The 27,437-nt window shown below is 32.7% G+C and overlaps 1 protein-coding gene across 2 annotated transcripts in view; it reads right to left on the bottom strand.

The window, feature by feature from the left end:
- Positions 1-27,437, bottom strand: part of LOC127726366 (uncharacterized) — a 73,751-nt gene continuing 46,314 nt past the window's right edge. For both annotated transcript variants that reach the window (XM_052233726.1, XM_052233727.1), the window contains 16 exons: positions 26,998-27,192; positions 25,712-25,926; positions 24,376-24,611; positions 21,164-21,338; positions 15,744-15,862; positions 15,336-15,421; positions 13,802-13,925; positions 13,190-13,310; positions 11,819-11,938; positions 9,304-9,359; positions 8,141-8,240; positions 7,796-7,877; positions 7,088-7,211; positions 5,471-5,561; positions 2,832-2,984; positions 1-1,541 (listed from right to left, as the gene is read on the bottom strand). In XM_052233726.1, coding sequence (XP_052089686.1) covers positions 1,473-1,541; positions 2,832-2,984; positions 5,471-5,561; positions 7,088-7,211; positions 7,796-7,877; positions 8,141-8,240; positions 9,304-9,359; positions 11,819-11,938; positions 13,190-13,310; positions 13,802-13,925; positions 15,336-15,421; positions 15,744-15,862; positions 21,164-21,338; positions 24,376-24,611; positions 25,712-25,926; positions 26,998-27,192 — 2,066 coding nt within the window. In that variant the 3' untranslated portion in view covers positions 1-1,472. The remainder of the gene's footprint in view (positions 1,542-2,831; positions 2,985-5,470; positions 5,562-7,087; positions 7,212-7,795; positions 7,878-8,140; positions 8,241-9,303; positions 9,360-11,818; positions 11,939-13,189; positions 13,311-13,801; positions 13,926-15,335; positions 15,422-15,743; positions 15,863-21,163; positions 21,339-24,375; positions 24,612-25,711; positions 25,927-26,997; positions 27,193-27,437) is intronic.

Below are 27,437 nucleotides of genomic sequence, written 5' to 3'. Positions count from 1 at the left end.
TTCAGCATATCAAAGAACCTCAATTTCATAGAGATCCATACAGTTATTCTCAAGTTATTGTCTGGAAACCAAATGTCTGCCAATGACCAACACTCTGATGTCATTACATTATACAACCATTTTTGCAGTCATATAAAAATGAAAATAAATTGGTTAAAAATCAGCATTTAAGGGCAATAACTCATATAAGAATTTGTCTGATAGTTTTTTAAGTGAATGGACTGTTGGTAGATTTCAGCATTCTAAACGTTTCTGTCCTGTCAGATTTTCTTGATCTATAGCAGTTTTCAAGATAATAGACAAAACTTATATTTTACCCCTATGTTCTATATTTTGTATATTTAGCCATGTTTGTTGGCAGGTGGGATTGTTGGACAAATTTATAAAATAAATACCCAATGATGTGCGTGGCCAAGTTTGGTTCAAATTGGCCCAATAGTTTCAAAGGAGAAGTTTTTTGTAAAAGCCAAGGGACGAAGATGACTGACTACAATGGACAATGGATACCAAGTGATGTAAATAGTGTGTGTGACCATTTTGAACCAGTTGAGCTTAAAAATGGGCAGGGACTTGTACCTAGCTTGGCCTTGTTAAAGGAGTTATTTAAAATAAATATGAAGCATGAAATTTATGTTTAGTTTTTTTTTCATTTATAACCATTTGAGACCTCAAATTGCAGTTATATAGAATATGATGTGGTATGATAGAATATGATGTGGTATGATATAATATGATGTGGTATGATTGGAGACAACTATCCACCAGTTTCCTAATGATGTAAATGTTAGCAACTATATTACCCAGTTTAGAACCCTTTACAAAATCCACTTCAATATCAACAATCATTTAAAAGATAAATACCATCCTCTTAAATGTACCCGGTAATAGTTTCAAAAAATTGTTAAGTCTAAAAAGGCTGGGTTGCAATATTTGTGACTTATGAATGTAGAATGTTTACAACGGAGTTACAATTACATAAAAGTTCCAAGTCGGGGTAAAATGTGAAAAAAGTCTTCAAACAATTCCAAACAAGCAAGTGCACAATTTCAACACATGTGCAATCCTCCTGTGAAGTTTTAGGGTTCTGAGTTGAAAACTATAAAAGGATTTGATTACACAAAACTGGTACCCTCTTTCATAAATTATGCTGAAAATATTAGGTGCCCACTTTTCCCAGCCCTTCTGAACATCCCCCCTTTTTGTCCAACCCAGCAAAAATCAACAATTATACCAAAAAATGTTGAACAGATTGAAATGCATATTTCATACATAACTTCCTATAACTGCACATCATAAATCATATTTACGACAGACGAATGAATTCCTGTCCTAGACATGCTAACTACTATGCCAAGAATGTTTGAACTAAAATTTCGCCAGTTAATAATAGTATTTTGTGCTGGACAAATGTTGGATGTAATTTGAGAATGCGCAATAAGACAAATTGTTTACAGCTTTATACATCTACTACCTTACCTGTCAATATCCAGCTTGACAACAACTTTCATTCCTTTTTGCAATTTTGGTGGATATAGGAAAGACTATAAAATAAATAATCAATATAACTATGTATACAGCAAATATATTTTTAGAAATAGATAAATGAAGGCACATTATGATGAGGCTGATATTTAAAATTCATCCCAACGATATGGACAAGTCCTTTAATTTAGGTTTTATTGCCCAATAGAAGCCCATAAGACCATATTTTTACACCCCAGTTAACAATTATTGTTATTCCACTGCATGTTGATTTTGAGAGCGAAAATCAATATTTGACTGGTTGAAACTATCCCACGTGACGTCGAACAAAACTTCATATTCCCCTCTGAACGTCGGGATTGCCTTGTGCGACGTTACCTGTGGTTAATGTTTTAAAACGTTTTGATCGTTTTTTTAAAGATAGTATAGTAATTTCGTTTTTAAAAATTATTTCAGATCTAAAAACAAACAGAAAAGAATAAATAATTAACTTTTAATCAAACTGATTATCATTGTGTATGTTGTCTTTAGTTATAAAAAAACAAACGGATAAGAAAACAATTATGTAAATTAATATCTTATGTTCAGAAGTAAAAAAAAAGTATAGGCAGTGGAATAAAATATTAATTTCCCTGGACTTAGGGAGATATGAAGATTTGTTCACCCTCTAAAAGTCATATTTCCCTGGGGCGATGTCCTCATGAAATATGATTTTTTCTTGGGTGAACAAATCTTCATATCTCCCTCAGGCACGGGAAATAAATGTATAATATCTCAGGGGTCATTTACTATGTAAAGAGTGGAAGGGATTAGCCGTTGAAATAGGTAACTTTTTCAAGCTTGATCATATATGATAAGGTCAAGAAATTAAGATGAAATATATTGTAAGTGTGCTGATTTAGTCATAAGTATCTGAAACTGATCAGGTTCAGATATTGTTAACAGATGCTATTTAATGCAGTCGTAAACATATCAGATATATGTCAAATCTATCTATTTGTCCATGAAATAGCATAATCATAATAGTTTCAAGTATATTTCTTTTACGCTATATTTATATGTATATTTGATATTCAAAATAATTCTATTTAAAAGGTATGGTACCGTATGTCTCAGTCGCTCATCCATATCACAAAAGGATTGAAGATACTGGATAAGAATGCCAACAATCATGTCTCTGAGAAAAAATTAACAACCAATGGTTAACCAAATTGACTATACATATTGAACCGTATTACCATAATATTATTTTTCCCAAAAGTCAACCAGTTTATTGCAAAATGTGAAGAAATCTCTATACAACTGTTTTTTTTTATGAAACAGAACTAAAAATTACTGTTTAAACTTACTGGACATTTTGGTCTTTTAATGATGTAATCAGGTTTTGTTTTGTCGAGATCAACCAAATCTAGGATATACCTTCCTCTCTTCAGTAGGTAGGAGTCAACCAAAATACAGTTCTTAAATACTTCAAGCTTATAACCATCTTGTTTTACTGGATTCTGAAAAAAAACTAGAACATCTCACATACATTTTGGGGATCAATAAAATAATTTTATAGATAGTTATTCCGTGTGACCCATACAAAATAGAATATATCTTTTAAACATAGAATATAATTTTTTGCTTTGTAATTTGCTTCTTTCAAGATAAAAACAAACTATATTTGTAAACAGGTTTTCCATTTTCACCTTTGACTTCCCATATAAACCTAAAAAAAAGTAAACTGCTTCGTATTTTTTTTTTTGTTTTTTTTTTTTGTATTTATTAAAATTTATTATATGTTATACTAAATTGAATATACTGTTGGCACTTTATATTGTTTGTTAAATAGTTGTATTTTTTTTCTTGAGACAGATTTATAAAAGTTTTTCCATACTTGTTTCCAAATCCCTAGTGATATTTGAATTCTATGCAAAATTGTACTACTGCATTGTTATCATTTTCCAATAATAAATACTAAAAACCTAAAAAATATTGATTGATTGATGTTTGCTTACTATACATCAAGTGGCAATTATTTCATGCACATACATTCCATTCTCAATTTTACAGGATGAGAAACCATTAACAATTATTGCAAAAGGTTTGTTCTGTAACAAAGACTGGACGTGCCTTAAAATAAGTGACAAATCCACAATGATTACTGTTGTTTCAAAATGAGATATACTTGGGTTAGGTCTGATTAGATTATTTCAACAATGGTGTCTATTATGTCCCTTTTTATTCTTTTGTTTAGGTTATTTTTATAGCTTAATATAAGGAATGATTGACAATCAGACAACTATTCAAAGAAAAAAATTAAAGAAATATTACAGGTTACACTGCTTTCAACAATGAGCAAACCCCATACACCATATAGTAAGCTATAAATGTATAATAAAATGTGAAAACCAACAGTATAATTTATACAACATCAATGAAAGATAAAGAAATATTGCAGACAGCAGCCAATTACACCGACTGGATAACGGGACAAGCCACCGTGATTATAAAACGTATAGGTCTGAATACATGCATCACCTAGCTGGCATCAATGATTTATACTGATGTGTATTAAAAAAGTGGAGCTGAAAATGAGCAATCAAAACAGTAATTAGTCAAATAAAATCAGAGAACATCATGGCAATCTATCAAAGAGTAGCAGCAGTCAAGTAAAACTGAAAATTAAAGCAACACAAACTTCACCAAAGATCAGGGGTGAACTCAGAGGGGAAAGAAGGTTAAGGTAGGGTAAACAAACAAGAGAATCGCTCACCTGTATTTCAGAGAAGATTTTTAAATGTTAGCAAACTTGATGAACAAATTGTGTAAAATTGTCTTTAAAGGGCAATAACTCCTTAAGGGGTCAATTGACAATTTTGGTCATATTAACTTTTTTGTAGATCTTACTTTGCTGAACATTATTGCTGCTTACAGTTTATATATATCTATAATAATATTCAAAATAATAACAAAAAACTGCAAAATTTTGTTAAAACTACCAATTCGGTGGTAGCAACCCAACAATGGGTTGTTCGATTCGTCTGATAATTTCAGAGCCGATAGATCTTGACCAATTAAACAATTTTACCCCATGTCACATTTGCTCTAAAAGATTTAGTTTTTGAGATATTAGCCAAAAACTGCATTTGACCCTTATGTTCTATTTTTAGCCAAGGTGGCCATGTTTGTCGATGAATACAAACTTCGGATACAGTTTATAAACAAGATACCCTAAGGAACATTTAGATAAAGTTTGAAGGTAATTGGCCCAGTAGTTTCAGAGGAGAAGATTTTTAAATGTTAGCAAACTTGATGAACAAATTGTGTAAAATTGTCTTTAAAGGGCAATAACTCCTTAAGGGGTCAATTGACAATTATGGTCATATTAACTTTTTTGTAGATCTTACTTTACTGAACATTATTGCTGCTTACAGTTTATATATATCTATAATAATATTCAAAATAATAACAAAAAACTGCAAAATTTTGTTAAAACTACCAATTCGGTGGCAGCAATCCAACAATGGGTTGTTCGATTCATCTGAAAATTTCAGAGCTGATAGATCTTCACCAATTGAACAATTTTACCCAATGTCAGATTTGCTCTAAAAGTTTTAGTTTTTGAGATATAAGCCAAAAACTGCATTTGACCCCTATGTTCTATTTTTAGCCATGGCGGCCATGTTTGTCTATGGATCAAAACTTCGGATACAATTTATAAACTAGATACCCTAAGGAACATTTAGTTAAAGTTTGAAGGTATTTGGCCCAGTAGTTTCAGAGGAGAAGATTTTTGAAATAGTTTACGATGACGACAACGACAGACGAAGGACGATGACGGACGCCAAGTGATGGCATAAGCTCACATGGGGCCCTTTGGGTCCCGGTGAGCTAAAAATGAAGATACGTTATATTTCCAATAAAAGATTTTTAATTTAAATTCAGTTTTGTGTATATTGCATATTTTCTATTGTTTAACTTAGGTTCATAGAATAAAACTTACAGTAACATCCCCTGATGTTGATCCTAAATCTTGAAATTTTGGCAAAGTTTCTACATCCCCTAAAGCAGTGTCTTTTATCAGTAATCCTAACCTAAAATGAAGAAATGTTTCCATGGTTAATACAAAAGGAGATGATTGTTATTTGTCAATGAGACTGCAATTTAATGACACAAACAACTGAAAGATCATGCTTTTTGGCCAATTGTAATTGTTTTGAACTTTCAAATGACTATATATTACTGTAAACAGAATTTCTTAAAAGTTTGACTAATTCTGTAAAATTATCTCAAAATGTAATACAATCAAAGAAGAATTTTTCACATGAAAACTAATAATAAAGAACATAATAGTTTACATACAGCACCAGGTAGCACTGTCATAGTGTGTTGTCTGTTATCTATTATTACACATCAATGTTTACATCTTTATACATTATACAATAACCTGTGTGTATAAGTACTACTGACACTAGCAGCATCATGTAGCAGGTGTAGTGTCTGTTATCTATGACACATCAATGTTAACGTTAACATCTCTATAATCTATAAAATTACCTGTGTGTATAACTTCTACTGACACTAGCAGCATAAGGTAGAAGGTGTAGTGTCTGTCATCTATGACACATCAATGTTAACATCTCTATAATCTTTACAAATACCTATGTGTATAAGTACTACTGACACTAGCAGCATCAAGTAGCAGGTGTAGTGTGTTGTGTGTTATCTATTACACATCAATGTTAAAATCTCTATAATCTATACAATTACCTGTGTGTATAACTTCTACTGACACTAGCAGCATCAGGTAGCAGGTGTAGTGTGTTGTGTGTTATCTATTACACATCAATGTTTACATCTATATAATCTATACAATTACCTATGTGTATAAGTACTACTGACACTAGCAGCATCAGGTAGAAGGTGTAGTGTGTTGTGTGTTATCTATTACACATCAATGTTTACATCTCTATAATCTATACAATTACCTATGTGTATAAGTACTACTGACACTAGCAGCATCAGGTACCAGGTGTAGTGTGTTGTCTGTTATCGTTTACACACCAATGTTTACATCTCTATAAAATATACAATGACATGTGTGTATAAGTACTACTGACACTAGCAGCTGCAGGTGTAGTGTCTGTTATCTATGACACATCAATGTTAACGTTAACATCTCTATAATCTTTACAATAACCTGTGTGTATAACTCATACTGACACTAGCAGCTTCAGGTAGCGGGTGTAGTGTCTGTCATCTATGACACATCAATGTTTACATCTCTATAATCTATACAATTACCTGTGATTGTAAGTACTACTGAAACTAGCAGTATCAGGTAGCAGCCCTAGTGTTTGTCTGTTATCTATTACACATCAATGTTAACATCTCTATAATCTAGACAATTACCTGTGCTCTATAATCTAGACAATTACCTGTGCTCTATAATCTAGACAATAACCTGTGCTCTATAATCTAGACAATTACCTGTGCTCTATAATCTAGACAATTACCTGTGCTCTATAATCTAGACAATAACCTGTGCTCTATAATCTGGACAATTACCTGTGCTCTATAATCTAGACAATAACCTTTGCTCTATAATCTAGACAATTACCTGTGTGTATAAGTACTACTAGAACTAGCAGCATCAAACAGCTGTAGTATTTGGTCTGTTGTGTATTCTTTAACCTGCTCTATAGCTATCCACTGAATAGTTACAGCATCCTCCTTTATGATAGCTGAAAAATGTTATAAAACTATTTCTGATTTTTTTTTGTAGTTTTCAAACAAGAATTATATTCTTTCATCAATATTATACTTCTACTGTGCACAGATTCATTAATTGGAAGTCACAAAAATTTCTCATAGTATTTACATGTACAAGACATATTAATTTGTAATCAAAAACATTTTTCATACTTCAGACATATTCCTTCTTGTATATAATCATATGGTTGACAGCTTTTTGTATCACCACTGTGTAATATTCATAAATTTTTGTTAAAGATGTGTATGATGAGTTTCACACAAAAGGTTTGTAAACAGTATTGGTAATTCCTTTACATCTTCATGATTTAAGACAGAGGTATAAATATATAAAGGACTCAGAGACATCATCTTAATGTTTAGAATTTTGATTGATTGATTGATAGTGTTTAAGGCAATACTGGTGATCAGTTTTTATTGGTAGAGGAAGCTGGATTGCCAAGAGACAACCACCAACCTTTGGCAAGAAAACTGACAATGGCTATAGATACAGTAGATGAACTACATAGAGACCACTCGGCCACCAAGGCCCCTTTAGTATTTTGAAAAAACTTACATGTCTTAGTTAAAAACAATGTATTAGCATCATTTGGTGAGATAGATCCTACTGGGTTCTTGACCACTGATTCTGGAGTAATCTGAAATGAGAAAAAAGTATTGTAAACTACTGTTTCAGCATTGAACCCCTTGCAGCTATTAATTTTTCATATTTGTTACAGAAATAAAGAAATAGATAATACCTTTTGTAAAAGTTTGTAATTCTATACTTTGTATCCAATGAGAGCCTAAGCTAGATGGAAATTTAGTAAGATTGTATAATAGTATGAGACATTTAGAAGCCTAGGATTTTATAACTTTTTATTATATATTCAGATGAGACCTCTAGCAGGGACATATATACCTTATATCCAATGAGTACTTTAGTAGGATTGTGAAGAAGCATCCAGCCACAGTGATTGTTTGTATAACCTTTCTTTGTCAGACTAACATTTCTCGCTGGGCTGTAAACATTTCAGAACATTAAATTTCATTCAAATCTATTTCATACTATACAATAATACAAAATGACAACTATAATTCTTGCAACACTGTGACTTACATTTTGATAGGATATAAATTTTAGGACATTGATTCCACTACTGATGGTTTTAAATACAGTATACACAAGTGCAGTCGTCATGTGAAAGTGTGTGATTTAACATGGCTAGAGTTCAGTTTCATTAGAATTGAAATGACAGTACATGTATTATATTTGAAGATTTAGGGGCTTCATTTCTTTTTTGATATCCCCAAATACCTGTTCTCTGGCCCTACTGTCATGTTAAGCAAGTAAACTCAATTTACAACCATCAAATGGCCAATTGATGACAGATTTAAGTAGATATTTTAATTATATAAATCTTAAATTTGAAATTATTTTGAATAATCATACAAGCAATAATACCATCATCATAATGTTCTCTCTTTCAACTGCTAAAAGATTTTTTTGTATGTTGAAGCTTCAGATGATTTTTTTTTATGACATAATATTAAGGTAGTCAATAAAATTAGAACACAGCATATTTTTTTTCTTTTCATTCAGTTTTCTTTAAATTGAATTAGATTTTATTTTAAAAATCAAATAGATAAACCTTAAATATCTTTCAATAAAAATAACCTCATTATATTTTTTTTTAAATTATTTTCTGTACAATAATACATAAATACAATGTCACATTTCCTGAAGCCATCACCCTGTACTTCAGGGATTCTAATTTCTGTATACCTAGACCGAATTATCTGTCGTTCAAAAGCTTTTTTTTTTTTTGGATGGTGCTTTTGTGATTGTGACACAAAAGCACCATCCAAAAAAAAAAAAAGCTTTTGAACGACAGATAATTCGGTCTACTGTATACCTTGACGTGAAGACACTGGCAAAATATGCCAACCAATAAAGTTGCAGTTTACTTAAGTGTTGTTGTCAATTAATCAGTATTTTATGAAGTAGGTGCAATAAAAAAATAAATTATCAATAACATTGTATCAATTGAATTGATTTGACAGTATAATATAAACAAATATTACCTTATCCATAAGTTTCCATATTTATAAGTGTTGAAAGCTGCAGGTTTAGGTGGTATCTGTAAAATGTGAATACAAAATTAGCAACCACTACCGGCGGCAGTACTTCAAATAATATATTGCAGAATATGAGATATGGAGATCCTCCAAAGGCTTCTTACAACATTGATTGATTGATTGGTGTTTAATGCCACTTTCAACACTATTGTGTTATTTCATGGTTGTCAGTTTTTATTAGCCGAGGAAGCCAGAGTGCCCAGAGAGAACCACCAACCTTCAGTTGGAAAACTGACAATCCTAGTCAATTAAGATTGGAGTCCAGCACACCTGCCATGTGCCAGATTCGAACTCACAACCTCAGTGTTGACAGGCTAGTGATACAGTAGTGACTACTTAGACAAATCTGCTACAGAAGCCTCTCTTACAACATACTTGTATTAACAACACATACTTGTTTTAACAACATACTTGTATTAACAACATACTTGTATTAACAACATACTTATTAAAAACATACTTGTGTCACACCTGTTAAAGCATTTGAAATCTATATATGTTTGCAGGAATTTAAAAGACACATTAATACCCAAAATGAACAAAAACACTTAGAGACTATCTATAACAAACATTGGCAAGGTGTTAGTTACTAACATTTTTTTTTTATAAAAAGCATAATATGTCCACTGATAGGAATTGAACAGTAAATTGGCAATGGCTGTTTATGAATTTTGTTGAGAGGGAGTTTATTTATCAATGGCTTATAACTCACTTTCTTAATCTTTAAAGCTTTTGTATCTAAGATTTCTATTCTATGGTTTGTATATGGGAATACATGACATACATTGGTTGATTGCTTTTTGAATTCATAATTTTGTACTTCGATCTGCTCTTACAAAATGCGTTCTACAATATCAGGATCAGAAGTCCATGGATCCTATTCAAAGGATTTCAACACAATGCCATGTAGGGATAAGAATACAAATTAGTCAGTAACCACTCCTTGTAAAGAAATCTACTTTATATGTAAATATTTCATAATTTGTGTTTATCTTATTTTTGCCTTGTTTTCTTAGGCAATGTTATCACAAAATTTACTTTACACAAACATTTCACTGTCCAATCAATAGCATTGGACAAGTCGGTAAAACACAAACAATAAACATAGCAAAGATTTATCTGCTGTACATGTCTGCCCCAACAATAAATTCTACTTACATCATCTGGATCAGGGGTCCATGGATCTTTCTCCAGCCTACCCCTGTACATGTCTGCCCCAACAATAAATTCTACTTACATCATCTGGATCAGGGGTCCATGGATCTTTCTCCAGCCTACCCCTGTCCATGTCTGCCCAAACAATAGTAAATTCTATTTACATCATCTGGATCAGGGATCCATGGATCTTTCTCCAGCCTACCCCTGTCCATGTCTGCCCAAACAATAGTAAATTCTACTTACATCATCTGGATCAGGGGTCCATGGATCTTTCTCCAGCCTACCCCTCTCCATGTCTGCCCAAAAAATAGTAAATTCTACTTACATCATCTGGATCAGGGGTCCATGGATCTTTCTCCAGCCTACCCCTGTCCATGTCTGCCCAAACAATAGTAAATTCTACTTACATCATCTGGATCAGGGGTCCATGGATCTTTCTCCATCCTACCCCTCTCCACGTCTGCCCAAACAATAGTAAATTCTACTTACATCATCAGGATCAGGGGTCCATGGATCTTTCTCCAGCCTACCCCTGTCCATGTCTGCTCAAACAATAGTAAATTCTATTTACATCATCTGGATCAGGGATCCATGGATCTTTCTCCAGCCTACCCCTGTCCATGTCTGCCCAAACAATAGTAAATTCTACTTACATCATCTGGATCAGGGGTCCATGGATCTTTCTCCAGCCTACCCCTCTCCATGTCTGCCCAAACAATAGTAAATTCTACTTACATCATCTGGATCAGGGGTCCATGGATCTTTCTCCAGCCTACCCCTGTCCATGTCTGCCCAAACAATAGTAAATTCTACTTACATCATCTGGATCAGGGGTCCATGGATCTTTCTCCATCCTACCCCTCTCCACGTCTGCCCAAACAATAGTAAATTCTACTTACATCATCAGGATCAGGGGTCCATGGATCTTTCTCCAGCCTACCCCTGTCCATGTCTGCCCAAACAATTGTAAATTCTACTTACATCATCTGGATCAGGGATCCATAGATCTTTCTCCAGCCTACCCCTGTCCATGTCTGCCCAAACAATTGTAAATTCTACTTACATCATCAGGATCAGGGGTCCATGGATCTTTCTCCAGCCTACCCCTGTCCATGTCTGCCCAAACAATTGTAAATTCTACTTACATCATCAGGATCAGGGGTCCATGGATCTTTCTCCAGCCTACCCCTGTACATGTCTGCCTCAACAATAAATTTTACTTACATCATCTGGATCAGGGGTCCATGGATCTTTCTCCAGCCTACCCCTGTACATGTCTGCCTCAACAATAAATTTTACTTACATCATCAGGATCAGGGGTCCATGGATCTTTCTCTAGCAGTTTTACACATTCTCCTACAGAATGCAAACCAATCATTGGCCAGTATCCTCCTCTTGGTACATTGATCTTTATTTGTTTCACCTTAAAATACAACAAATCAGATGCTTCAATTATATTTCAAATTTGTTTGATAATAATAATTAAGCATTGACCTGATATTGCTTTAAATGAGAACTATACACTTTAATCTAGTGTATATTGATTACAGGACTACTATGATAAATACCACCTTCTTACACCTCACTAGAAGTTTAACATTGCTCATTGCACTTGTTTGAGCAGAATGTTTACCTAGATTTAAATCATACTACATTAGTGCATTGAACTACTAGAGTCACTTTTAAGTTGTTTGTATTTTTACAGTGCTGGTTAATTCTATGCATTTGTAGATCACTTAAAGCTGGAACAGAACAGTGTGGTATGGTGGTCTGTTGATACTTATGACTAGTTGACCATACCCTTTTAGTGTGTAAACCTTATCCCATACCTGCCAACTTATCAAAATTTCATAGGCGATTTTAAGCATAAGGGGACCAAATACATTTCTTTGTCATGTTATAAAAAATAGGTGAGATATAAAAGGGATATCAAAACTCAAAACTCAAGGACAAACTGACAATGCCATGGCAAAACACAAAATATGAACAAAAGACAAAGAACAGTATACAAAACGCAACATAGCAAACTAAAGATTGAGCAACACAAACCCCGTCAAAAACTGGAGGTGATATTAGGTGCTTCGAAAGGGTAAGCAGAACCTGCAACACATGTGGCATCCATTGTGTTTACTCATCTTAGTACAAACTTGGTGATAAGTCTAATTTGGTGATGTTACATTATAAGTGTTTTAATATAATATGCCATGGTGTGAATAGCTTTATGGCCAGTGGCAAAATATTTCATGCATGTTCAGAAAGAGAAACAATACTTTATACAATAGGTAGGTCCTGCAAGGTATGGGTCCATAGGGATGAAGGGCGGGATATGGACTACCACTGGAAAATTAGGGTATGATGGATAGGGACAGAAATTTTGCATTGCACCAGGCTACCTAAGGACCACCCAAAGAGTTTTTTCCAGGGTTCTTTAATGTGCAGATAGCTTGCCACTCTACAGGAGACTTCTGATTTAACATCCCCATTCTGACAAGACGTGGCTGTGAATTTATTCATCCTGCAAGCCCAAACAAACAACTCAATTTTGTAAGGGTTTTACTGCCAGTTTGAGAGAAAGGGATGATCATATTTTTATACCCCTTGGAGTTTGACATAGATATATGCAACTTTGAGGTTATGCAAATCTCTTGATCATTTTTGTAGAAGACTAGCTTACCTCTTGATCATTCTTGTAGAAGACAAGTTGTCTAGAAACAACATCACAGAACATACTCATAACATCTCCTTTGGTACATTTAACAACATGGGAATTAGCAGCACCGGCTTCTATAAACACTCTGAAATATCATATATAAGTGTCAGTTCAGTGAAGTACAGGTAATAGAATACTGACATCTGAAGACAGTGCTCATCTTGGGTTATGTATCAGATCATAGGATATGTTTTTATAGACTGAAAATAACAGATCCTGATATTGTTTTTATTGCTTAAACATGTAAGGACCATTTTCTTCAATTTTTTGCACCATGCTGTACATAACAATGGATTATATTTTCCATAATTTAACAATTTCTCCTGACCATTCAACATTAAGTTACTAAAATGTCCTTCCACACCTCATAACTAAAGACAAGTCTCATAAACATATAACATATCTTTGTAATGTATGGTAAAATAATGTGGTAAAAATTTAGGCCAATATTTCACTTTCAGGCTAAAGAATCAAAGTCAATTAAAATTTAAAACTCTGAATAGGGAGCGACCCCATACATAAACTAAACTACAACTTTAATTGTCACTTTAAAGAGATTGTGACTTTAATTCTCACCCTCCATCATCAGCATGATAAGCTATTGACCATCTATTCCACCCAGGCATTCTGTTGACTGGGTAAGTCTTTCCTGGACAGATACCGATTCCTATATTAGTCTTGTCACCACAGTCTATTATTTCTATAAATAATGGGTACATAAAAACACACATTTAAGATAAAGACAAACAAAATTGTCAGCACTAATAAAACTCAAGCATCATTAGACTAAACAACAAGCATATACTGTGAATTATATTTCTATTGTTGTAAACTGAATTTGTCATTTTTTTACCTAATCAAAATAACCAATATTGCAATTGGTCAAAACATGTTTTTAACCTGAAACCTATGAAATCTGGCTAAGTTGATTTAAGTATTGATGAATCCACAGTTATGTTATCTCAGTTATGTTAAATAATGGACCTCTTTATCATATTGCAGTTTAATGACGATTGCTGTTCTAGAAATTCAATGGACCTCATACTTAATTGTTACTATGACCATGATGATCTGGATATAAAACCGGAATGAGTTCAATACAACAAAATTGGTACTGTGCTTTGAAAAATTTGCTGAAAATGACTATTAAAGTTACAGAAAATTAAGAAAAAATTCCTCGGACAATCCTATAATATCAGGTCCACAACTTCAACATATGTACAATCTAGCTGTGAAGTTTCAGGTATATCATCTGAAAACTAGGAGGAGTTAATTACACAAAACTAGTACCATGTTATGTAAGTTAATTGTGTTAAAAATGAAAAAGTTCCAAACTGTGGAAAAATGGGAAAAAAATCCTTAAACACTTCAATAATAATAGGTGCACAATTTCAATATATGTGCAATCATTCTGTGAAGTTTCATGGAATCTTGGTTGAAAACTGCAGGAGTTGATTACACAAAATAAGAACCCATTTTCCACACCTGCCTTCCCAACAGCCTGACATCACCATACTATATACCACCAAATAAAGGGATTCTTAACACTAAAACTGTAATGTTTTATTAAAGTATGTAGATTCAAATCTTACATTGAAAATGTGAGAGAGCTTAAATTACATTTGACCTTCTCCTTCTGTATTTTCCTAATTTGTGTCAAGCTTTCATTGAAATCTCCAAATATTGAATAATCAAGAAATAAAAAATATCTGTGATTGTTCACAAGAGACTTAACTTCACCTTAACAAGTTCAAACTAGGGTTGTATAATTTTACTAATGCATTTCAAGTATCTTTTACACAAAATTATATAAAATAGAAAGAAAACAAGAATTATATATATCCTCATTTTTCTTTTCAATTCCAGAAAAAAATCCTCTAAAAGATGTATCCCAAAAAAGTTAATTTCTAGAGATGAATTTCTGTTGTATTCACAAAAGTGTGACTTCCCCCCGTATATATGAAATTGGTGAGTAAATATGGTGACCTATATTTTTCAAACTCTATTATAAATACTTTTTTTCATACAAATTGTGTTGCATAATAATTATAAAAAAAAAGACAGTTTAAATTTTCAAACTGTGCTTATTTAGACTGGCTTCTATACTTACTCAGACTGATTTTCTTCAAATTTTCAGAGAAAGGCTTTGGACCAATAAATTGAGCCACTGGTATAGAATGTGATGCAGAGTTGTAACTGTAAAATATAATGGTTCTAATTATTTATTAGTATATTTTTACAATTATAAAAAAAATATGCATAGAGAATACAATTATTTATATTTACCTCAAACTTTTGCCCTATAGGTGTCTAATTTTTTGTTGCTGTATCATTGACATATACTCTGCACTCCTGTAACTCATGCTAACATTCTAATACCCCACTTCTTTCATAGGCATGTAGGAAAATCAAGCTGAATCTTGTCTCTTCTAGAGTACAGTAAATATAATACTTTGGGTCAGAAGCATTGTATCTACCTGATTTAAAGTAATTATTTGTATAATAAACAAAACATTACCATAGTAATCCTGACTCATGACTGACACTCATCTCCCTACAAATACTGGCATGGTAGACAACTCTTGACTCTTGTATCCCTGACACTTCCAGTTTGTCTTCTCCTGTGGTGATCACTTTCTACAAGATAAATTGTTCATAGTAAATCTTCAAAGTCAAATAAACAAAATATTTTCTAAGTGCAAAAAAAAAAAATTTCAAGGTTCAAAAATTCATAAAGTGTTTCCACTGAATCCTGTGTCTTCCCTGCAACTGCTGCTGTCAGTGTAAAAGTGTAGTGTTGACTGTAAATGTGAGTCCATTTTTCAGCAAAATACAAAATTTATAAAAACAAAAATTCAAATTCAATGGTAGTTGAAAATACTAGGGTTGATGCTTTTAAGATCCTTATGCAAGGTGCAAATATAATAGGCGCTTTCACTGTTATTGCAGCCATATTGAATAGAGGTAGATTTTCATAATGAAGATAAAACTGATCTAAAAAACACGGAAAAAGATCATTGAAAGAGAACTGTTACTTGGAAACATGCAAAGATTCACCCATACTTTCTGACTGTTTCCACCTCCATCCAAAAAATATACCCTTCAATATTCAATATGACCACAATAGTCGTGAAATGGCCTGTTAATATGTAAAACATGAATTTAACCAAAAAGAAGAAGTTGTTTAATGAATCTATTGAAGGGCTGGGGACAGAGGCTGTTTGTCAACAAAAAGGACAGCTTTGGGTAAATCTAAGGGCTTGCTATAGTACATTTTGTACATTGGTTGACTTTTTGTACTCAACATACAGTCATAAGTCAGGAGCCTCTGGCCTTTGTTAGTCTTGTATCATTTTTAATTTTAGTTTCTTGTGTATAATTTGGAGTTTAGTATGACGTCCATTATCACTGAACTAGTATACATGTTTGTTAAGGGGCCAGCTGAAGGACGCCTCAGGGTGCGGGAGTTTCTCGCTGCATTGAAGACCCATTGGTGGCCTTCGGCTGTTGTCTACTCTATGGTCGGGTTGTTTTCTCTTTGACACATTCCCCATTTCCATTCTCAATTTTATAAATCGCACGAGTTCCTGCTCATGTCAATTTCTTTATTCCAAATCATATTTTTGTACCAATAGGTGCCACAGTTCTTGCAGCATTCATAGTCAAAATTTCCTGACACAAAGTCATTGAATAAAGAAAAAAATCCAAAAATCCTTGTAATGTAGTTCCTGAGAAAGATGCGACGAAATATATTCATGGGACGGATGGACGGACTGACGGACTGACAGACTGACGGATGGACGGATGGATGGATGGGCAGACGGATGGGATGGATGGACGGACAGACAGAGGTAAAACAGTATACCCCACTTTTTTTAAAGCAGGGGTATAAAAATGCATCTGCAAAAGGAATCATAAAATTTTATGAAGGTTAGACAAAGTAGTTGATTTGTAACAAACTTTAACTCCAGACTGTATCTACCTGTTTACTGCTAAATTAAGTCCTTTTATCAATAAATTACAGAAACAATTTGAAAAATTCTTTTCATCAATTTGATCATGAGAATGGCTTTTTATCATTAAAAAAGCTTCTGTCCAACTTCCCTACAATTCCAAGAAGGTTTGACATGTTCTTGATGACTGAAAAACTTTAACCTTAGACTGTATCTAAATGTTAACAGTAAAAAAAAACTTAGTCCATTTATCAGTAAAATACAGAAAAATAAAAATAAAAACTATTTTCAAAATTTCACTCTGGATACTTTTTTTTGGTGACAAACAAGCTTCTTTCCAAATTCCCTATAACTAAAATTTTGACGTTGCTGATAACAGAATCTAGGATCGCTATGTATTGTTTCCGCTAGATAAATGTTGCAGGCTCAACAATAACTAAATTCCAATAAAGTTAAGTTCGATGGATTGGTTTGCCATACAAAATTCAGTCATTTTATCTTATCACAATATAAATAAATACTTAGAATCAGCAGGAAAGATATAAAGGCAAGACAAAAAGTGTAATCATGTACATTTGTACAAATTTCTTTTTTTTTTTTTATTCTGAGGGCTTTAATTTAATTAAAAGTACGTAAATAGGAATAAAACATGAAAGAAGTTAAATATATAACCATTATTCAACTATGCACCAAATACAAACAAAGGTTATGTACAAATTAACTCATCCCCATAATGATTGAGGGAAAGAGGAGATAAACGCAGTTAAAAGGCTGCATTGTGCGGATCTTCATGTATCTATGCATGAAGATCCATGTTATCTGCACATAAAGTTTAACTTTACATAAGTGTGGTATGTCAACCTGTTGCTTTGGGCCATATCTCTTTCAATCATAGACATTTTTATTTTAGGCTTTGAACTCTGAAAGTCAGATATATTTTGGTTAAGTCAATGTATTCAATTTATTCTGCTAATACTTTATAATACACAAGCACATAGGTCCATTGGACACCATGCACCAGTCTCACTATATTTCTGACCTAATATTAAATAGGGATCTCCCTCTCATTATATTTCTGATCAAATATTCAATAGGGATCTCCCTCTCATTATATTTCTGACCTAATATTCAATAGGGATCTCCCTCACTATATTTCTGACCTAATATTCAATAGGGATCTCCCTCTCCTTATATTTCTGACCTGATATTCAATAGGGATTTCCCTCTCATTATATTTCTCACCTAATATTCAATAGGGATCTCCCTGTCATTATATTTCTGACCTAATATTCAATAGGGATCTCATTATATGTCAACATATATCCAAGTCATGGACTCTACCGAAAGGATTCACACAGGTGTTTGTTCACCAGACAGAGTTTAAAATCCAAGAAAGGTTGCTATCCATATAAAAGTATTTGATTTAGCATCAGGCAACCAAAATGACTTAACGACTGACCGACAGATGTGTAAAAAATAATATCCTCATCACCATTCTTCTTCATAGTGTGGGGTACAATAAATCACACACTGATCTTGGTGGAATGATAAAGTACATAACGTGAATGACAGAATGGATCTTGGTGGAATGATAAAGTACATAACGTGAATGACAGAATGGATCTTGGTGGAATGATAAAGTACATAACGTGAATGACAGAATGGATACGTGAATGACAGAATGGATCTTGGTGGAATGATAAAGTACATAACGTGAATGACAGAATGGATCTCGGTGGAATGATATAGTACATAACGTGAATGACAGAATGGATCTCGGTGGAATGATAAAGTACATAACGTGAATGACAGAATGGATCTCGGTGGAATGATAAAGTACATAACGTGAATGACAGAATGGATCTCGGTGGAATGATAAAGTACATAATGTGAATGACAGAATGGATCTCGGTGGAATGATAAAGTACATAACGTGAATGACAGAATGGATCTCGGTGGAATGATAAAGTACATAACGTGAATGACAGAATGGATCTCGGTGGAATGATAAAGTACATAACGTGAATGACAGAATGGATCTCGGTGGAATGATAAAGTACATAACGTGAATGACAGAATGGATCTTGGTGGAATGATAAAGTACATAACGTGAATGACAGAATGGATCCTGATTAGCTCAACTACTTTAATTCCACCCTCATTTAATGTGGAAATAATTATTAAGACCAAACAAATTAATCCATTAGGTCTAACATGGAGATCCATTGAGATTGGTTCAAATGAGAACTTGGGAATTAATTCAGGTCTATCACAAGCAGTTTATATGCCTATAAAAGGGAAATCCAAATGGTATAAAATGATTTATCACATACTTGTTAACGAAATCATTGGATTTTGCATATGTAATAACCACAAAATTGTCCTCCTCATATTGCTGCCCTGGGCAAAAAAGTAGTTGTTGGTTATTGTGCCCTGATTCCAAATGACGTGATGTCATTGCGTCCTTAACCACAATGGAGAAAAAATGATGGTTTTTGTATTGAAAATTATGAGAATTCTGCTACAATGGCCACTAGTAACAATGTCCAACCAACTATTTTCGATTTTTAGCCTCAGTAATGCCAAATTATCGCTTTTGTGTATGACCATATTAAAAAAATAAGGGGAAATTTAACAATAAAGTTAGCAGCAAATGAAAAAAAAATAATGGAAAATGTGATAAATCTTTTTAGAACTTACCTGTTGTGGTTAATTAAATAGTTATAATTGAATGTTTTTCTCTTTTCTGCAGAACTTAAATATGTGATAAATAGATTAAAACATGTCTTTTCCATATTGGCCCTGGTATCATCCCATATCAGGATGATACGAGGGCCAATATGGAAAAGGGCATGTTATAATCTATAAATATCTAAAGATAACAAGATGTGGTATGATTGCCAATGAGACAACTCTCCACAAGAAACCAAATGACACAGACATTTACAACTATATGTCAACGTACAGCCTTCATCAATGAGGTATTGAATTTGACATTTGAATCAAGGGTTCCAAAACGGTCATATATTCCCGACATTTGTATAATGTCCGGTAAAATTCCGGCTGGGCAAAGCATGAAACGGTCATCTACTTTTTAGTTTTCAAGGCTTTCTTAAGAGACGGTCATTTTAACATAATTCACGATCTTTTTTACCCAACCTTTTGCCCTTAACAGCCACACATTTCCGGTCATAAAAGTGACATGATCATTAAGTACTATCAAAACAACCCCTACTTTAATACCTTCTCATTTTAATCAAGGCTAATTAGTTGTCGAACAGCTGAAATTTACCTGTTCAGGTGACAGGTAAACTATTTTGAACCGGACATTGATCGGTCTATTCAAAGTTATTTTCTTACATTTCAGCGGTTTGCATCTAATTAATTTGGTCAAAAAGATTTAAATTATCAGAAATACGTTTACAAATAGGATTTGATGATAAAAATTGAAAAGGTGAAAATGAAAAATCGTCATAAACATGTTTTTGAACATATCCGTCTCTAGTCCATGTTTTACCATTGTCAAGATAACATCCCAATCGGCAATCCTCGGGTGAATCTGCTACTCTCCTTCATTCGGTTAGATGAAGGTACGGAATCGGCCGAGTTGTGACAAATGGATAACATCCAGTATTAGATTAAAACGAAAGTAAAGTTTTTGACAACGTTATTTTGCACAAATAAAGAGTCTAAGTCAGATATAAGTACGCTGATGTTGCACACTTCGAATGATGCACTGCCAATTTAACAGTTTACGTCAGAACTTCGAATTTGAATCAAAGAAAGTTTAATATCGTTTTTTTTTAATGTCAATCATTGGGATGGCCAACTCAACAACTGATTACCATAATTGCATTTTGTTTATTTAGTCTTAAGGGATTAAAATCGGGATAATATATAAATGTCCGGACGGCAAAAAATAATTTTGGAAGCCCTGATTTGAATGTTTGTTTCAAATTGATCTAAATAACATGATCATACTTACAAAGGGATCAGTGATGCGCAGTTTCAGACTTTCTCCAACTTGACTTTTGTACTTAATATCTGTAGCTTGTTTCATTAGAACTTTAATTCTATCTGATATCTTTTGCTCATCTGTATCAGTTGATAAAGTTGTAGCTTTCCCTGGAAAAATGCTGACACAAGAACCATCATCTATCCTAAAATAAATTCATTAAGGAATTACAAAAAGAAGACTAGTGTCTCTTTTCCACTGCCTCAGAAAATTAAAAAAAATCAGTTCCATACAAAAGTTTAAAATGTGCATAAAAACAATTAATTAAGCTATTCTATCATGTTTCCTTCAAGCTCTATGTTAACTGTTTGAAATACCTTGTTGATACACTTTCAAATATATAGATGTATGACAAACTAAATGATTTGTTACGTGAGCCCCTAAAAATTAATCTTACCAAAAACAAATGAAAGCTGGAGGACTGTTCTAGAAGAATGAAAACATATCCCTAACTTGTATCTATATAGATGTTATAACATATCCCTAACTTGTATCTATATAGATGCTAAAACATATCCCTAACTTGTAGTATATATAGATGCTAAAACATATACCTAACTTGTATCTATATAGATGCTAAAACATATCCCTAACTTGTATCTATATTGATGCTAAAACATATCCCTAACTTGTATCTATATAGATGCTAAAACATATCCCTAACTTGTATCTATATAGATGCTAAAACATATCCCTAACTTGTATCTATATAGATGCTAAAACATATCCCTAACTTGTATCTATATTGATGCTAAAACATATCCCTAACTTGTATCTATATAGATGCTAAAACATATCCCTAACTTGTATCTATATAGATGCTAAAACATATCCCTAACTTGTATCTATATAGATGCTAAAACATATCCCTAACTTGTATCTATATAGATGCTAAAACATATCCCTAACTTGGATCTATATAGATGCTAAAACATATCCCTAACTTTGAATCTATATAGATGATAAAACATATCCCTAACTTGGATCTATATAGATGCTAAAACATATCCCTAACTTGGATCTATATAGATGCTAAAACATATCCCTAACTTGGATCTATATAGATGATAAAACATATCCCTAACTTGGATCTATATAGATGCTAAAACATATCCCTAACTTGGATCTAAATAGATGCTATAACATATCCCTAACTTGGATCTATATAGATGCTAAAACATATCCCTAACTTGTTTCTATATAGATGCTAAAACATATCCCTAACTTGGATCTATATAGATGATAAAACATATCCCTAACTTGGATCTATATAGATTCTAAACATATCCCTAACTTGGATCTATATAGATGCTAAAACATATCCCTAAATTGGATCTATATAGATTCTAAACATATCCCTAACTTGGATCTATATAGATGCTAAAACATATCCCTTACTTGTATCTATATAGATGCTAAAACATATCCCTAACTTGGATCTATATAGATGCTAAAACATATCCCTTACTTGTATCTATATAGATGCTAAAACATATCCCTAACTTGGATCTATATAGATTCTAAACATATCCCTCACTTGGATCTATATGGATGCTAAAACATATCCCTCACTTGTATCTATATAGATGCTAAAACATATCCCTAACTTGGATCTATACAGATGATAAAACATATCCCTAACTTGGATCTATATAGATGATTAAACATATCCCTAACTTGGATCTATATAGATGCTAAAACATATCCCTAACTTGGATCTTTATAGATGATAAAACATATCCCTAACTTGGATCTATATAGATGCTAAAACATATCCCTAACTTGGATCTATATAGATGCTAAAACATATCCCTAACTTGGATCTATATAGATGATAAAACATATCCCTAACTTGGATCTATATAGATGCTAAAACATATCCCTAACTTGGATCTATATAGATGATAAAACATATCCCTAACTTGGATCTATATAGATGCTAAAACATATCCCTAACTTGTTTCTATATAGATGCTAAAACATATCCCTAACTTGGATCTATATAGATGCTAAAACATATCCCTAACTTGGATCTATATAGATGCTAAAACATATCCCTAACTTGGATCTATATAGATGCTAAAACATATACCTAACTTGGATCTATATAGATGCTAAACATATCCCTAACTTGTTTCTATATAGATGCTAAAACATATCCCTAACTTGTATCTATATAGATGCTAAAACATATCCCTAACTTGTATCTATATAGATGATAAAACATATCCCTAACTTGGATCTATATAGATGCTAAAACATATCCCTAACTTGGATCTATATAGATTCTAAACATATCCCTAACTTGTTTCTATATAGATGCTATTCATACAAAGGAAAGGACTAATCTTTTTTTGCACTAATAAGTATTGTCATGACAATTAAGAACATACCTGCTTTAGGGGGAGGAAAGATGACCAGTTGTAGAGATTACTAAACAATTTATAACATGAGAGGGCGACAGGGCATCATGAATCAAAGAGTGCACTAGATAAGTCTTTTAAGACATTTAAGAATATATTAAGTTGACAAATGGAAACAACATTTTATTTAGATATTTTACAATTAACAATATCACTGGTTGAGCATAGCCTCCTGAGACTAAACCTATGGTGCAGTGGAAAGGTCTTATGACAATTTAGGAATTTATATGGTTTATGGGTAAGGAAGGATCTGTTAAAAGATGAAAATTCACAGTTGAAAAAGTTAGTTTCAATCTAAGTTTGTTCTGTCAGAGTAACAACCAAGAATCATCTAAGAATACAAGTTGATCACTCTTGTGAACATTTAAAATTTCATTTAAGTTTTAAATTCCAGGTCTTTTCTCAATTCTCAGTCATAAGTCTCTATTAATCATCCACAAAACTTATCTTGGCATAAAATAGTTAACTCTTTAAAGCAAATACAATTTTAAAAAAAAGCAAAACTAAAATCTCACAAAAATAATCACATCAGATCTTTGCAAACATGCAACCATTGTTTAACAGTAATTTGCTTTTACATTAATCAAGTTGTACAAGATACAAGTTTTGTGAGTATTAGAATCGGTATCATATATGTGTAATTCAACAAAGACTAATCAAGACTAATAGAGCTATACCAGATATTAGTTTTGTAACTTCTAAAAATCAGTATCATATGATTGTGTATTACAGAATCTTAATCTTTTACAGACGACCTACTCTTTCAGAACAACACCAAGGCTGCCACCAGAGATGTGCTGGTATTCAAGCTCATTAAAAGCTACAGGATCCAGTGGGATCTGTAAGAAGACATTGTTTGTTTCCTCTGGTGTAACTTTCTTCTGAACATTTTTATCCTCTGTTGTATCTGATAGTTTCCCTTCAACTTTCTCTGTTTTCACTACTTTGGAATTCTTTTCTGTTATAGGCATGGGTCTCAAATAACTTCTAATACTCTGCAATATCAAACAAAATGTTGAGCAATTTTAAAAAATTTTCATTCTAAGTATGAAATAAAAATATTTTCTGGTATATTAGAACAAAACAAACATTTCAGTGTTATGCAACAAAAAACCTTAAATTAAACCAAATCGGACACAAATTTGCAACAGATCTTTAACTTGGCAGTTTATTCACAGCATTTATTTTCCTCAGCAACTCTTTCAAAACAGGTGTGTATCTTTGGCAGTTCATTCACAACATTTGTTTTCCTTAGCAACTCTTTCAAAACAGGTGTTTATCTTTGGCAGTTCATTCACGAAATTTGTTTACAATTGACAGTTCAATCACAACAGTTGTCTATCTTTGACAGTTCATTCACAACAGTCGTCTACCTTTGGCAGTTCATTCACAACAGTTGTCTACCTTTGGCAGTTCATTTGCAACAGTTGTCTACCTTTGGCAGTTAATTCACAACAGGTGCTTACCTTGGCAGTTCATTCATAACATGTTTCTGCTATGGCAGTTCATTGACAACCTTGGACTTTTATCAGACTTCAATTTCAAGCTACCAGACTTGATATGGGAAACAACAGCTATGTGTGTTACCCAGACCCAAAACAAATATTGGAAATATTCTTCCTCTTCGAAAAAATTATTGAATGGCTGTCAAAATGACAGCAAACCAAGTTTTTTTCAATTTATCAGAGCCATAACTCCTGAGTGACAAAACAAAAATGTTCAATATGGAGTTTAAACTCAAATTTGCTATCAGCAACAACATTTAAAATATGAAAAGCATTGGTTGAAAACTTTGTCACTTGTTGCCATTAATGAATTTAAAATACCATTTAAAAAATAATCAGCCTGTCTGCAAGCATAACAGGTTAAATATTTTGGTTATGAGGTTGGTTTTTGTTTTGTTTTTGTAATTTTTTTTTTTTGTTTTTTTTTTTTTGGGAAGGTTCTGTGTTTGTTTTTTTGTTTTGTTTGTTTGTGTTTTGTTCTTGTGTTTTTTGTTTGTGTTTTTTTTAGGAAAAGGGGGGGGGGGGGGTGTCTTTGTAGAATTTGTTTATAATACTGACTTATTGTTTTTTTATATATTTGAGTTATGTACCCATAAATCAGCAGCACATTCAATACATATTCCGCAATCTACACATCCTGGAGATGAAGTCTTGCACAGACATTCTCTTAAATTATTTCCCATAATTCTGTTGTATTTACACTTCCTGCCCTGGTCACAACACTTGTTACACATAGTACAGATAGATTGGTTAGCTTTACCAGGAATATGCTTCCATGTGTGTTTACAACCCACTGATAAGTTTGCTGCAAAACAAGAAATCAAGATTATTTGTGTTCTACAATTGCAACCAGAGAAATACATTTCTAACATTTCTACAAATTTATAAACTAGGAAGCCTGGCGCAGTACATCTCAAAAACTAGAAACTAAAAAAGGCCCATAAATTATAAGGCACATAAAACAATTAAGAATGTTTTTCCATAATCATTTTAAAATCATATATAGGCAAATGTCGTCATTCTTTTGCTGTGTTTTACAAAATATTATACATTTTCTGAAAGCATACATATCTCACATGCAATTTCCAAGTGACATTTATATATAAGAAAGATTTGTTCATGATAAAATATAAAATATAAGAATTTTGCACAGAAGATATGCTAAAATATACCTTTACTTATATTTTTGAAAAATCCTCGAAGAAAACTTTAAATTGACAAAGTACAAAACAAATTCTACAATTGTTTGTTTATACTTCATTACTACCGTAGCACCATTAAAAACTATCATTTTCAATCCATCACTTCTATGGCAGATTGAATGGACAAAATTGCTTATATTATAAGGTTGATTTTGGGTAGTATAATTAAAGAACTTTAGTGAGCAAGCTACCCAAGTCCCTAATAATTAATAAAGGATATTTGTAAAAGTCTCTGTGTAGAAAAATTCATCCTTATTCCAGATTTTATTTATCATCAAGTTCAAGTTTTTACTGTGTGGAAACCATCAAACAAATTTAAAGACAATTTGATAAGAAATGAAGAAGCTATCCATGCAACAAGAATTAATATGGAAAATTTTTACAAGTCCTACTCCCCAAAAATGGTTTCCACTTTAGATTTTTTGGGTTTAGCTAACTCATCTGTGGTTTTAATGAGTGTAAATCTTCATCCACATTTGAAAAGTATCTAACACCTAACATCCACAACCTTCTGTTTCTAGTAGATAGTCGTCTTATTTGCAATCATAACACATCTCATTTTATCTATACCGATTTAAAATGAAGGCACAACCCCAAAAATATGTGTCTATAGTAATCGGGATAATATATATTAATATACAACCGTGGTGAATAGTAAAACTATCATTTCTTACCTAGATCTGTAGGTGCCTCTCCAGTTTGAAGGTATATTATATTTTTTTGTTTCAGAACTTTTTCCAACAAGTCTGTGTACAAACAAAAAATGTTCCAAGTATATTCCCTGACATATGTCTCTGTAAGTTCATCGACCGGTCCAACCTTCATGTCTGGTAAGTAACACTTTGATTCTATTGTTATCACACAATTTTCTGGAAAACAAAATGGCTTCACTGACAAATATCCATATATCATTACAGATCTTAAAATTCATTGGAATAGCAAATATATCCAGTTTTCTTATTTTGTGGGAAATGTATGAAGTTAAAACTGTGCTTAGGTTAAATGTAAAATGTAGTTACTGTAAATTCAGAAATTATTGCATGGTTTTTATTATTGCGAATAATGCGACAAGACGAGTATCACAATAATCAGAACTCACATTCAGATATCTGAT

This window comes from Mytilus californianus, unplaced genomic scaffold, assembly GCF_021869535.1.
Source record: "Mytilus californianus isolate M0D057914Y unplaced genomic scaffold, xbMytCali1.0.p SCAF_17, whole genome shotgun sequence".
Taxonomy (NCBI): Eukaryota; Metazoa; Mollusca; class Bivalvia; order Mytilida; family Mytilidae; genus Mytilus; species Mytilus californianus.
Note: the sequence above shows the minus strand (reverse complement) of the source record. Positions and strands in the feature narration are given on the sequence as shown.